General features: G+C 34.7%; 1 protein-coding gene across 2 annotated transcripts; it reads left to right on the plus strand.

Annotated features, from left to right (window-relative positions):
* Positions 1-942: 942 nt before the first annotated feature.
* LOC136346902 (15-hydroxyprostaglandin dehydrogenase [NAD(+)]-like) lies at positions 943-14,496 on the plus strand. Of its 2 annotated transcripts, XM_066296444.1 has the most exons (6): positions 943-1,215; positions 2,917-3,079; positions 5,878-6,004; positions 13,610-13,716; positions 13,779-14,110; positions 14,166-14,496. In XM_066296444.1, the coding sequence occupies exons 2-6, from the start codon at positions 2,978-2,980 to the stop codon at positions 14,305-14,307; spliced, it is 810 nt and encodes a 269-aa protein (XP_066152541.1). In that variant the 5' UTR covers positions 943-1,215; positions 2,917-2,977; the 3' UTR covers positions 14,308-14,496. The 2 variants fall into 2 exon arrangements, with proteins under 2 accessions (XP_066152541.1, XP_066152540.1); XM_066296443.1 differs by lacking the exon at positions 943-1,215 and having other exon boundaries at positions 2,908-3,079.
* The last annotated feature ends 379 nt before the right edge of the window (positions 14,497-14,875 follow it).

Here is a 14,875-nt window from a genome sequence, read left to right on the forward strand (position 1 = left end):
TTTGGTATACATTAAACGAAGATGTTGATATTCAGTCAGCGAAGAAGTGCTCTTAAACTTTAACAAATGCTCAATCAGTTCATCAAAGGAGTCCTGAAGGAATAAGAAGTCAAATAAGTAGAGCTGTGTATTATTTATTTATTTCCAGCTCACACTATTTTGCAATCCGCTTTGTGCAGAACTAAGATAAACTCAACATGGCAGCGGTAAAAATATTATCTGAAGAATACATACATCGTCATACTTCCAGTGGTTTCTTGAAAATTGGAGTATCAGGAAATAACTGTTAATGTTTTACTGACTTCAAGGCGACGAAGTCAAGGTATTATTCGGACAAAGTTGAGTCTTAGCCTATAGAGAGGTAAATTAAATTTAGAATCACTCCGTATAATTAGCAGTTTTAGCTAAAGTTATCTTACAGGGGCAATCTCGAGAGTATAAAGAATTTTTTTTTTTAATGAGCCCTAGCCAGTTCTGACTGAAACTAGGGGTCAGCTATGGACAGCGAGCCTCCCAGCTAAGAGTCTTATCCAATCTCTCCTCCACACTTTCGGCGTTCGAAGAAGCAAATTAATATCAAGATTCTATCAGTTATATAACTAGTAAAGCACTATGATATTTTTTTCTGAACATTCAAAAGCATATCATCCGACAAACCGTTTATCCACGAGAGTGCGAATACAGTCATGGTTTGTAGTGTCGTTACACATCCCCAAGAGACAAGCCCTGAATAGTTATTAGCGAACTTTGTGAGGTTTAATTCTAACAGATGAGCCGAGAACTCATTTATGAATTGAGAAAAGGGGACGTTGCCGAGAACTGGACCTTGAGGCACGTTTCTTTAGTTTGAGAGCAACGAGGAGTGTCCAGGCTCCGCAGTTACAGACATACGAATGTACGTGTATAATTTCAAAACGCAGCCTCCGTTCTGTTCAGAATGATCTAAATCAATTTAACTTTACTCCCCATATTCCATTTTGCTTCATTCTATTCGGAAAAATTTCACGGTTCATTTAGTCAAACGCTCTGCTGAGATCGTAAAGGAAGCGAGCCGGACACTCTCAAGACTCAATGCAGTCAATTGCTCCCACACCAATTACAATTTTCAGAAGAGCTTTCTCTCTTATAAGTATTTACTTAAAAAATTTATCCTATTGTCGGGTAATGGCTCATCAGTTATTCGGAACATGTACCCACCATTAAGGATAATAGTAAGTATTTAATGTGTCTTCATGGATTTTAAACATTTAGAAAATAAGCTCTTTCCTTTGTTAACAAAACGTATTTTAAATAGTTTTCTTCTTAGACCTATCTGATTTTTCTTTTAACTTTTAACAAGACTCCCCCTTACCACACCTTTTTACAAACTATTATACAGGGTGTCCCAAAATGAAGAGGTCAAGGCTTAACTCTATATTCCTTGGTCAAAAATATATCGATTCATGATGATATATATGAAATTGTCTCCTTCTGGAGATACAGCCCGTCAAAGTTCCACATTTTTTTAATTTTGCAAATAAGTCGAAAACGGCTATATGAACTGTGACGAAATTTGGTGAACAGTCTTCCTGCTTCTCGGGGTACATTAGACGGGGGTTGTTATTCTAAAATCATCAGAGGTAGTGGTCAACCCCTAGAAGGTCGAATGTTAAATACACCAGAAATTTTATTCGATCGTGAAGATGGTTGTTTTTTTATGTGAAATTTCCGTTGTATTATGCAACTTTTTTAGCTCTTACTGAATTTTGATTTGGAGCCTCAATTAGATGGAAAAAATGTAATTCTTCATTTGGATTTCTGGAACTGCTGGATAATTGACAAGAACGCGGTCACCAGCTCAGCTCGTTCTCGACAATGTCAGTGAATGCAGAGCCTTCGCGAGGAAATAAGAGCATAAATTTCAATAAACAATTAATTTAATAAATGCTCAACATGACCACCCCGTTTTTGAGTACTTAAATTCACACGTCGAGGAAAATTAAAACTCATTCTTCGCAACATCATTGGAACATTACGCATTCCATCAGCTGCTTGCAAGATTCGATTTTTTAGATGGTCTACATTTTGAATTTTCCAAATTTTCCAATTTGGAAAGCTTTCCGCATAAACTCCCGCACTCTTACGATAATTTCCCTGGCCAAATCCCAGTGTGAGCAACATATCTGTTTTTTTCTTCAAACGTATACATTCTTCAAAATTTACTTAAAACTTATGAAATCTAACCAAATCTGAAGACTCTGCGTTCAGTGACATTGTCGAGAATGAGCTGAACTGGTGACCGCGTTCTTGTCAATTATCCGGCAGTTCCAGAAATCCAAATGAAGAATTACATTTTTTCCCTCTAATTGAGGCTTCAAATCAAAATTTCATAAGAGATAAAAAGTTCTGGTGTATTTAACATTCGACCTTCTAGGGGTTGACCACTACCTCTGATGATTTTAGAATAACAACCCCCGTCTAATGTACCCCGAGAAGCAGGAAGACTGTTCACCAAATTTCGTTACAGTTCATATAGCCGTTTTCGACTTATTTGCAAAATTAAAAAAATGTGGAACTTTGACGGGCTATATCTCCAGAAGGAGACAATTTCGTATATATCACCATGAATCGATATATTTTTGACCAAGGAATATGTGGTTAAGCCTTGACCGCCTCATTCTGGAACATCCTGTAGAAACGAAAATTTGTATTTCCTTGTAGCAGTCAAGTTTTCAAAAACTGAAATGAAATTACGACTACGATTTAATGGATGTTTCCACAAATACAATGGTGATTTATCATTGTTAATAGACAAATCATGTATTAACTTGATAAGATTTTGATAACAGAATATCTTAAAGGGGGCAGATGTGAAATAAATAAAAGACTAAATAAACATTATCATGATAACTACGAATACATAGGTTCTATAAAAAGCTGGTCTCAAACATTGAAGAAGTATTTTGGACCGTTTTGACTGGTACCTATACCGAGAAAAATGGGTTCCTTCAGTTTGGCTGGCAAAGTGGCAATTGTAACTGGTGGTGCCTCGGGGTTAGGATATCAATTTGTTATTCAACTATTGGAAAATGGAGTCAAGGTAATGATGTTTTGGGTTATTCATTTTGCTCCGTGGATAATAATTTATTTAATCATATATCATATAGTTAGAGCAGGGAAAAGCATATATCAATTATGTTTGAGAAATATGTGTGAATGTAATGATTCAGTTTACATGACTGTCCATTGGAATGAAGTTATCTAGCATTTTTTGTGCACCAGTTTATCTGGAAGAGAATTTCATGGAGAAACGCTATGAACTCACGACATCGTTGTAGAATTTTTGAGTTTTAGTATTGAACAGGTGGTGAATGAAATTCTTTCTAATAAAGAGTATATAACTTCATAATATATTTTTATGAAACACAGAGTTTAATAAAATACGTACATTACACGCAGTGTTCTGGATTGGTCGATAAACATATTCGGACAAGTGACATCGCAGAAAAGTGGGCCGTTTTAGTGCATTTTTACCAACACAGGGTGTCCCATCTTCTATTATTAAAACTTCAGAAATAGTTACAAAAGGCCATTTGAAGTTGGATTGATCTCATCAAACACAAGTGCCGCTCCTCTTCGGTTCTGAGTTACAGAATGAGAACTTCTTTAAAAAAATAAAAATATATTTTTTTTCATTTCTGAAGTTTCAATGCGTCTCAAACTGAGTTTCTACAATATCTACGATTTCTATTAAAATCTGTGATTCATTTGTGGTTGATCCCTTGTTTCCAATGCACGTATGTTCTGGGGTCCTTTGTAGTTTTCACATCAAATTGTTTTATCATTGTTCCCAAATACTTTTATAGTTACAGTTTTGTAGGATTTGTCACAGTTTTCGCAAAATATATTATAAATAAAGTTTGAGAATGAGTATTTCGTTATTTGATATCGGAATTTTTTTTAATTGGGGGGCGTGGTCATCTTAATTAGTGGGCAAAACTGTTTAAAAAACGATTGAGATTACTCACGTTTCCTAGAATAAAAGTAAATTAAGTAGTAGATGATCAAGATCTTAATATTAATTATAATATGTTAATTAACAAATACAAAACAACAAAAGAACGTAAATATCTTATTTAATGCAAATCGTAAATCGCTGGTTTCTAATCTGGGTCCTCTCGTTTCGGTTTTTTTTTTAGTAATATTTGTCCTATTTTCTCAATATTAATGCTTCAATGATTTTATTGGGGTTCTTTATGAACAACTATAGACACCTTTCGGTTTTTTAATTATTGATAACGAAATTTCACATCGAAAATAAATATGTGATTGAACTGGGTGGATTTCGGGTTTACTTTTAGGGTATTTTTAAGGGTTGTAATTTGAACCTCGACTGACTGTCAATATATGTGGTAGCGGTCATGGCTTTGTCGCTTTCTTATAAGGAGAAGTTTTTGATTTTTCTACCCTAAAGCCACTACCAATATAATACTGAAAGTATCAATATGTGCTTTAAAATCTGCTTCCCTTATCATTCTGCGTAACACATACTCTCTGCTTCTGGCAGAATATCTGTTTAAATACATTCCTCTCCGTTATCAACTTCTTCTAAGTCTCTCCTTCAATTTCCTTTCCTATTTTCTTCCATTTTTCACTTCGTAAAGTTAGCTATAGTGCTCTGCATATGTTACAACTTTTTACAATAAAACGTGTACCTATCTGCTACGATTCATTTGATAATTTTCTTCGGATTGCCTGTTGTGGGCACTATCACTTGCACTGAAAAATGTAATGTTATCGTCATAGTTGTCTTACGCGGTTTCATTTCTGACTGACCTTTTTTTTTTGGCGGAGAAATATGCCTTTGCGCACGCCCGACTGTGTTGTTTTTCCAGCTGGGTAGCATGGGACTCCTGTAGTGTACCCATTAAAAATATTCGCTTTTTCCTGGAACCACCTTTTCGGGTATTGTTTTAGGTTTTCATTTTCTTCCGTCTCCTTTTTTCCTTTTTCTCATTCTTTCATCTACTTATTCCTCCTTTGTTTTTTCGATGTCTCCTCCCTTCGTTTCTCTTCTTTTTCCTTCCTCTTCATGATCTCTCTTATCATATTTATGACCGTTTCCCAGTCTTTCTCACTTCTCAAGATTATTTTACCTATGTTCTCCACTGTAATTTTCTCCCCGCATTCTACATCGGCCAAAAGGCTGTACCCCGTGAACTCTTAGCAATAAAAACCGTATGTTCCACTGTGTCCCTTTTTATACAAAATCAGCACTTATCGTCCTCGCTCCTCCCTATTCTCTTTAAATATTGTCTAAATACCTCGTCCTGTCACAGCCCGAACCACGTAACATCTAAACTCCCAAATTTCCTCTCCTTCCACTTTTTCACGTTTCCTATGAAAGTCTTTGCCCATCCTGTATACTTCTCCCATCTCTTTTGCCACCTTACTTCTAACTAACCTGAACTTACTCAAACTAACCTGCGCGAAAACCATTAATCTAGTTTTAGAATATTATATTTCCCCTGAAAAATATATATTTTTATATTAATAAGAATTCCCACATTACAGTGGATAGAGTGCTAGTAATTCATTGTCACTGATATTTACATGTTTCTATAGAATTTTTCAATTTATTAGATATAGAAATGAAGTTATCTAAAACGACCTATAACCAAAAAAGATATAAGGATAGTCCCAAAAGTACCTGGCTTAACATACAGATAGCGACTTTTTTGTTAAAAGCTTTCCTATATTACAAAGAACTACCCTTAAAAAGCTTTTACCATTAGGTCGGGTACTTCTGGGACTCTCTTTAACTATTTATACCTCTCACAACCTTCATTCTATTTTGTATATAATTTATACTATATTAAATTGGATTGCATGTATTAGGGAGTAACGTTGGTTGATATTTCAACCAAAAATGGAAACATTGCTTTTCAAGAATTCCAAGCCAAATATGGAAAAGACAGGGTGCTATTTGTACACGCAGACATAACGAAATTTGAAGACTTTGAATGTAAGTACATCTTGGTTCTCACTCATATAGTTTTTAACGTTATTGTATAAAATTAACTTAGAAATAGTTTAGAAACATCGTAATATGAATAGTCAGTATGCACTGAGGTTATGCATAGTTTTTTTTCATAACTAACAGGATTCATGTCAAAAGGAACTATTATATGTCGGAGATTTACTAGTCCTTAAGTTGTAAAGTGTAAATTAAGAGCTGACAATAAGACGAAGGGCAGTCCGACAGGGCTATCTTAAGACAAAGCACTGTCGAGCGAGGTCGCTACCGCCAAGGGCGTAATCGAGAGGTCATGTGTGCGAGCTTTTCTTGAGAAATTGAGACTAGCAGGTGCCTTACCCCTCGGATTCGAAGGACTCGCGAGATCTGGAAAAAGTCGAGACCAAGAAGGGACAGGCAGATCAGATTTGAAAGGGACAAGAAACGCTCGTGTGGTAGCGAATTTGTCGATTTTGCCCTTTCTATATTTTGCTATTAAAAAAAACTTCATATCATCATGGAAAATCTCCCTAATGATGATCCGACATATACATGTTAACATATTCAAACTACGTCCACTATCTTCAAAATTGCAGCTACGGTACCTAACTATTAGCTCTACTGGTCCTACATTTCCTAAATGGATTATGAAAGAAAATTACTTGCTTTCATTATGTAACCGGTTACCCAGAAAAATCCTTTTAGTCGCCGGTTTAGATTTTAAAAACCCTAATTTTATTCGCCATATTTATTTTATAATTAAAGCACCAACGAGGATGAGCTTTATAATAAAACCTCATCCCGCAGACACACGGGAGAAATATGATTTGGATTAGCTGGTTGCCCGAAGTTAGATGTAAATGATGTTGTAGTTATTGATGAAATTGAGATCAAACATGTTCCAATTTGATTTAAAATTAATTTTAACATAAAAGTTGTAGGTCATATAAATATGCATCATCAGAGATATTCAACTTGCAATGACCTTCTCTTCAGAAAGATACGATTTGTAATTTTGGCAGAAACCCTCGTTTGCTAGAAATGCTACCTGCCATCAGCTTTTGGCAAACTGAACATTGGCGAGCATTCTTTCATTTATTTGCAACAATGATTAATAACAATTCAACGATAACAAAATAAAAGTTTTTATTTTTAAAAGGTGTTTTTTCCGATGAGGCATTAAGTTTAAAAAATTATGGCGTATCAACCATCAGTAACTATACCAGCTCTGTACAATCGCTTTTAGATCAAACATTTTGAAATTTTTTTATATAGGGTGTTCCATTTAAAGCTGTGATTAAAGGTTGCGCAAAAAGGTACGTTGCATGGAAAAATTTCAAATAAAAATTGTCCTGTAAAGAAGGGCACATTTCATGAAGATGGTAGCTTGTAGCCAAAACGTAATTTTAAGATCATTTTAAGGGCAATTTTTTTTTCAAATGACAACCCCATATTTTTTTTACAGATCATTGTGGACCTTCAAAAAATGAATGTTTTATTTGAACAATTTTTTGTTAGAGGTTTTGTTGCAGAATTATCCTTGATTTTTATTCAGTTTTTGAAATAGTCAAAATTATTGTATTTTTTTATAGACAAGTTTTGCAATGCGTATTCTGGTTGAAGGTCATAACAGTCCTTCTATTTAATAAAAAAATAATTCTATGAAAAGAAAAATTCTTAAATTTCCTCTTGTTAGAATCTATTTCCAGATGAAAGAATGCCCTGTTGGACGATTTTCAAAAGTATCATAAAAAGTTTCAAAGAAACGAAAACTTTGGAAACAAAAAAAAAACGCAATTGCTCCCGAAATACAACAACACATGAAAGCAATCAAATAGCAGTTCTTGCAGCTGTTGCTTTCTATCCCCATGGAAGTAGTTGTCGTCGAATTGCTGACTCAGAAATATCAAAAACAAGTGTTCAAAAAATTTTGAAGGTGAATAAATACTAACCTTACCACATTTCTTTATATTAGAAACTCTATGGAACAAATTTTGAAAATTGAGTCAATTTTTGTAATTGGACAAGACAGCAATTAAATCAAAGTGCAAATTTCTTCTGCAACATTTTGTTTTCGGACGAATCCACATTCACAAACCATGGTGCAGTGAATCTCCATAATCTACATTTCTGAAGTGCTGCAAATCCACACTGGTTTACAGAAGTTCAACATCAAAGACCATGGTCAGTGAATGCATGGTGCGGTATTGTTGGGAATAGTTAATTGGACTTTAATTCATTGAAGGAAACTTGAATGGGGAAATGTACCGCAATTTCTTGCGTAATAATCTTCCGGAATTATTAGAAAACGTTCCATTCAATTAGACGGGTGATGTGGTATCAGCATGACAGCTGTCCAGCCCATTTTTCTAGAATGTTTCGTGAGATGTTGGATGAAATGTATCCAGATCGATGGATTGGACGGGTCAATCAAGTGAATTAGCCTCCTAGGTCGCCCGATCTGACCTCACCAGATTTTTCCTTCTATGGTTTTTTAAAGATTTAAGAAGATTTTAACGAGACAAACTACAGAAGTTATACAGAAGCACCAATAACTGCGAACGACATGAAAAGGCGAATTGAAAATGTGTGTCATTTGATAAACGGGGAGATGTGGTGCGAAGTACACAATTTTTTTCAAATAAGAGTTGACACGTATTTGGAGCAAGAAGGACATTCTTTTGAACATTTGGTCTCATAAGTTTCTTAAACCAAGATTTTAAATAAATTTGACAAATAAAAAGAAATCTATGAAAAAATGTTTTTTTTTTTCATAGAGAGATTGTTCTCAATTTTAAACAGAATATGCATCGCAAAACTCTTCTAGAAAAAAAATGCAGTAATTTCGACTACCTCGCAAATTGGACAAAACATTATTGTGAAATAAAGGATAATTCTGCAGCAAAATGTCTAATAAAAAAACTTCTTCAAATAAAAGATATGAATTTTTTGAAGGTCTACAAAGATCTGTAAAAAATACGAGTTTTCATTTGAAAAAAAAAAAAAGTTGCCCTTGAAATGACCTTAAAATGACGTTTTGACTAAAAGTCATTGTGCTCATAACATGTCTCCCTTTTTACTTTGATTTGAAACTTTTTGCATGCATCGTGTGATTTTCGAGTAATCTTCTATCGTAGCTTTAAATAGGACACCCTGTATATACCATTTACCTCGAAAGGAACTGGTTAATTTGGAAAGTACGATCACAATATTTTGAAACGTGCTAAATTTCTTGCACCAACTTGTACCGAACAAACCGAAGGCAATTTATGAAAATCGCCTCTGTTGCCACTGTTCAAGGAAAATGTACAAGATATCTCTGTATCATTCTAAGGGATATAGGATTTATAACGAAAAAAATAATACTATGCTGAGTAAGAACGCAAAGCAGGATAATATGCAGGTCATGGGGAATTTAAAGCAGCTAGGATGGAACAAGGCAGTGATAATTTAGTTATTTAATTTTAATCGTGTCAAGAATGAATGATAATTTTTGCAATTTTTATTATTACTGTTCATGTGACCGTCTTTTTCGATGGACGAAAGATTAAAGTTAAGTGGTTTGTTGCCTTTAGAATCGGAGGCAAGTTTCGCTATAACAAAATCGCTTACAAAAAAGCAAACACTTTCGTAAATTTAGAATTCTTGCCAAAAGCAACACTGTAAAATAAACATCGATTGTGCAATTTTTACTAATATTACCTGTCAATTATCTCAAGTCGCAGTAGATACAAAGAAAAGCAATTTGCCAGGTTACGCAAAACTTGTAAAGGCTGATCGAAACAATATTAAACTTGGTGACATTGATAATTACTTTTAGCCGAGTTATATTTGGATTTAATTGTGCCAAACCGTACCAAACTACATGTCGGTTTGTCTGTCCTTCAATGCACCCCACTGAGATGGTTAGTCGCTGGTAGCTCCCAATAGCACGTAAAAAAAAGTTTATAAGTGAACTTATAGATGAACATGTCACGATCATGAAAAATATATATAGTAATATTATAGATGGTGTTCCTAAATATTTTGTATACACGAAAGGGGGAAAAATGTTTGGCCTATATCATGCCTCAAAGTTCATAAACGTAGATGCGCAAACGCTTCGTTACCCATCAACGGGGTAAATAAATAATAAAAAAAAAGTCAGTCATCTCTTTATAACCCTCGCAGTTTTTGCGATATTTAACTCAAATTTGGAATATAGTTTCCGCTGTAAATGGCGTTGGAGAAACTCCAACATAAAGATCGCTCTCACGCATGTCCCTAACATCTGGGCAATGAATTTGGTAAAGAGAGAAAACAGAACCCAAAACTCGACATACCATTAGGTGCCAAACCATGCTAAACCATTCATCTGGTTTACTTCCACCCTGATTTATGAAGTGCAAATTGTCCAATAGATTAAGGGCCGCAGTAAATTAGGATGGAATGTCCCAACAAACTCGCTAGTCGACGTGAACCAGAGGGTGTTAGCGATAAGGCAATGGTGTGAAAGCATCAAGGTGGTGATTTTCCCACGAAATCGTGGGAAACCAACCTCGGGAACCTGCGTTTTTCGGGGAGGAGTACCACCCCTCTCGGAGCAAGACCAGAACCGTTTTTCACCCCGTCGCGTCAACTGCAACGTCTCTCTTCTCTAAAAATTTTCATAAGTTAGACCACAGAAGGTCACGAACTTCTCACGTTCTCGTCGCAATAGAACTCTATACACGGGCTTTAGTGTTAATGTTTTAATCCCCGCACACCTCTGTAATTTAACTAGTTTTTGATTGAAATTTTGTGTAATTTGGGTGAAAGAGTTTCTACACCCTCTCGAACCTTTGGAACCCCATTATTTTATAACGGTAGCCCGTTTGGTCCTTCGACTCGATTACGAACCTCGCCACCACATTTGGATTCCTCTGTGGGTGCCTAATGAGGCAGTCACTACAGTTAGGCAGGAACGCAGGAAGCCCCTGGCCTAGACAAATGGTTTCGACGATCCAGAGAATGATAGTTCGTCAGGAGTCATACCCAGGTTTCTCCCCCTACCCCTTTTCGCGATGCACCACTGGTGGAATATCAAATATAAAACGAGTTTTTTTATTTTGTTTAAAAACTTTTTGGTTCTTTGTAGTTTTTTCCTATCTCCGTCAGTCATCGAGAAGAAAAAGCTATTTTCTGCGATTCGCCAGGTGAATTTAAAATGATTAAAAACTATCACGTTGTGGGTTGTCAGAACCACTTCAAATGTCATAGTCCTACAGCGGAAACTATATTCCAAATTTTAGTTAAATATCTCAAAAGCTGCGAGAGTTATAAAAAAAAGCGAAAATGTTTGAAATTTGAACACCCTATGGACAGGTAACAAAGCGTTTGTGGACTTATGTTTATATGAACTTTTATTAACGAAATAAGCTAAAGAATTACGTATATCAGCGATACCTAGAGTGGCATTTGCTACCTCTCCAAATACATCATTTGGATTGTAACACACACACACACACAATGATACGTTAAAAGGTTTTATTGTTCAAGCAGAATTGTTTGATGTTTTTTGCAAGTTTCAAACTTTCATATTTGCATCGATTTTTGATAAAATGAACATATATCGAATATTAAAAATTCAATGTATTCACTCCTGTTTTTACAAAATAAACTTTTCCTCATGATTCGACGAAAAACAAATATTAGAGGTCAAACTGCAACTTCATGGAATTAATTCAGCACCTTATTTAGAAATTCGATGTTTAAATTAACTAGCTTTTCAAAGCTCCTAAATTAAAATTTCTATTATCATTACCGACAGCCTTGAAACAATGTTACGTAACTAGTACTTTGTGCTGTGAAAACTCTTTGAGTTTTAAATTAAAAAAAAAACACTTAATACATAAATGTTATGATCTGTAGGCTTTATTTTTTATAAATATTCTTAATAAATAAATCGAGCAGAAACATAATGTCTCTGATGGATGGTGAAGGAATTAATAGATAAATAAAAAATAAAGGAGGTTTTATAGAGAAGTAAATGAAAAAATGGTAAAAAAAATTAAAGTGTGAGAAAATTGACGTCAAATATGAAAATCTTTCAAATGAGGTATTGGAAGATTATTGGAGCTCGGTTGGGAATACTTTTCCATTCTCCAGAAGTAGTAAATGAGTGTTAAAAACGGGAAAATTTTGTAAAATAATCTGATTATTTAATTATAATTACTATAGAGGGAAATCTTGCAATGCTGGAAGTTTAGGTAAATAAAGTAGGGCAGAATAAATGCTTACTACATAATTCGATTATAAGATGGCAAACATTTTCTACACGGTTATAAAGTTTACATATGCGAAAACTCCTCTCTGGTCGGGCATACAGGATCTAAATATATTTGTACGCACATATTTAATAATCATTTTAAATTAGTTAAATTCTTCTGCTAGTCGTTAGTTTACATTTTAGCCAAGCAGAATTTCAGACATTCAGGAAGTCACAATTAACTGCTAGTAGGTCATAGTAAATCCGATGAAAATCCTGCTGGGACATACGTCAAGGGGGTCAACCGTAACTAATGTTGCGACATACAGAACTTGTATAGTCCCGAATTTCTACATGAAATATACATTTCATGTAATTCAAACATTTCATCTGTTAGTATACTTCTAGACAAGGAAAAGTAGCAGCAATTCATATGAAATTAAAACCTACACCTGAGCGGTTTACCCATCCAGAGCTTTCTGCAATCAGAGCGAACATTTGGGTGCTGACTTAGATTTATTCATCGGAAAAGAGAATTGAATACTTTACCTGTGTATGAATATTACTGCTGAAACGTGTAAGATTAAGATCGAATATTTGAATTTTTGTTTGAATTTGAAAGAGATGCATAAATAAATTTTGAGTAGTAAATAACACTCCAAAAGGTATTTCAACTTGGAAGATCGATTGTTTTTGGTTTGAAGCCGAACATGGTATTCGTAAATTAAAATATAGTGTCTGTATTACTACATCAGCGCATATTACAGGATTTGGAAACGTGCATAGGCAAGTCGTCTTCGGTTTTTGTATCTTCAAAATAAAATAAAAAATTATTATTAAAATTGACAACTTTGCTTTTTATCTGAGATGTTTTTAAAAGTGGTTGGAATTTGCAAAATATTAAATTTGGATATTAGACACCGCTGAAAACTGCAACTTTCCTCGATTTTAGTTGACTCTTACAGTTCCCGAGATACTCGCGTTGGAAATCGACTTTCGGGCACTCCGTACAGAAGTATAATACCTAGTTTAGAATGAATATTTGTACGTACACAGAGTGGCCCAAAAAGGTAATAATAAACCTAAATTACATTTATATTTTGAATGAGGTCGATATTAACAACCGATTGTGTTTTGTGGGCGATTCGTTGCCTAATTCCTATAAATCAATTTCTATGTGTACCCACGAGCTTTGAAATAATGAGGCACAAAATTTGCCATTTTCCTTGGTTTAAAGAGCTGCAATTTGTAAACTATTTGAATCGCACTAAAGCAAATTGTACTTGGTATGCAGCCGAGATTTCCTCGACGAAAAATTCTCGATTGTTTGCGAATCATCCAGTTCAAAGATGATTACGCACATAAATTTCTTATTATTTTTATTTTAGATGTCTTCAAGCAAACCTTGAGCACTTTTCACAATATCGATATATTAATAAATAACGCGGGAGTGCTATGTGATGGCCAGTGGAACAGAGAAATCGATGTAAATGTCGTGAGTAATACTTCTCCAAAATTGTTTCAATGGTAAATCATTTAAGTCTATATTGATTCTAGAAAGGCCCTATTAATGGAATGATTCTTGGTTTAGAAAATTATCTACCCAAGTACAAATCCGGAGACGAAGGAGTAATTGTCAACATTTCCTCCATTGCTGGCGTTCAACCGTTCGGTGGTATTCCCGTTTACACTGCGACCAAATTTTTCGTACACGGTGTAACAGCGGCATGGGGAACTCCAGCAAATTACAACAGAAGCAAAATTAGGGTTGTAGGTATTTGCCCTGGTGTGACCAAAACTCCTATGATCGAAATTGCTTCCGATGGCATTTTGTCGCCAGTTTATAAAGAATTGCTCGATTTAGAGGTTGCACAGTGTCCCATACAAAAGTATATTTTCAAGCAATAATGATATAAATATTATCAATAACTCGTCTAATTTTAGTCCTGATGTAGTAGCTTTGAGCCTCGTTAACGTCATCCAGAGGGGTCCTTCAGGAACGATGTGGGTAGTGGAAGGGGGAGAACCGCCATATAAGTTTGAGTTGCCAGACAGAAACAAACTACCAAAAGTTCTTCTGCCGTAAGAATCTTTTGAATTGTATTTATTTTAACCAACAACTTGATTCTAATGTATTAATTTCATAAATTCTGCTATTTATTTCAATTCATAAGATAAAAATTATTATATTATGTTACAATTTGATATGCTGAAATTTCATTTACATTTTCGGAGGCAGATTATGGAAGGCTAGAAATTAAAGAGTTAATATGTATTTTTTGTCGATTTTATGTATTTCGTTTCACTCCCGTCAGGTTTGCGAAACCTCATAAAATCCTAAGGAGCACTTTTGAAGATGCTTAAGAACAATTCTGATATCTTCTTGTTTCACTTGTATACCGGATTTAGTTTACTTTAATTTGTAAATGGTGCATTGGGTTTAATGTACTTTCATTGGTTTTCAGAGTCATGTTTCAAGGATACTCCTGGGTTCCAAATTGTCCCCTCAAAATAATTTATTTTGGCTACATCTTGCACATGATCATACTTCCTCAAGATAGAAACGATTCTCACTTTAAATTATTCAGGTATTCGATACGCATTCGTAGGAGAAAATGTAGCATTGGCGATGTTTAGTTCGAGAAAACCTACGA

Source organism: Euwallacea fornicatus, chromosome 25 (genome assembly GCF_040115645.1).
Source record: "Euwallacea fornicatus isolate EFF26 chromosome 25, ASM4011564v1, whole genome shotgun sequence".
Classification (NCBI taxonomy): domain Eukaryota; kingdom Metazoa; phylum Arthropoda; class Insecta; order Coleoptera; family Curculionidae; genus Euwallacea; species Euwallacea fornicatus.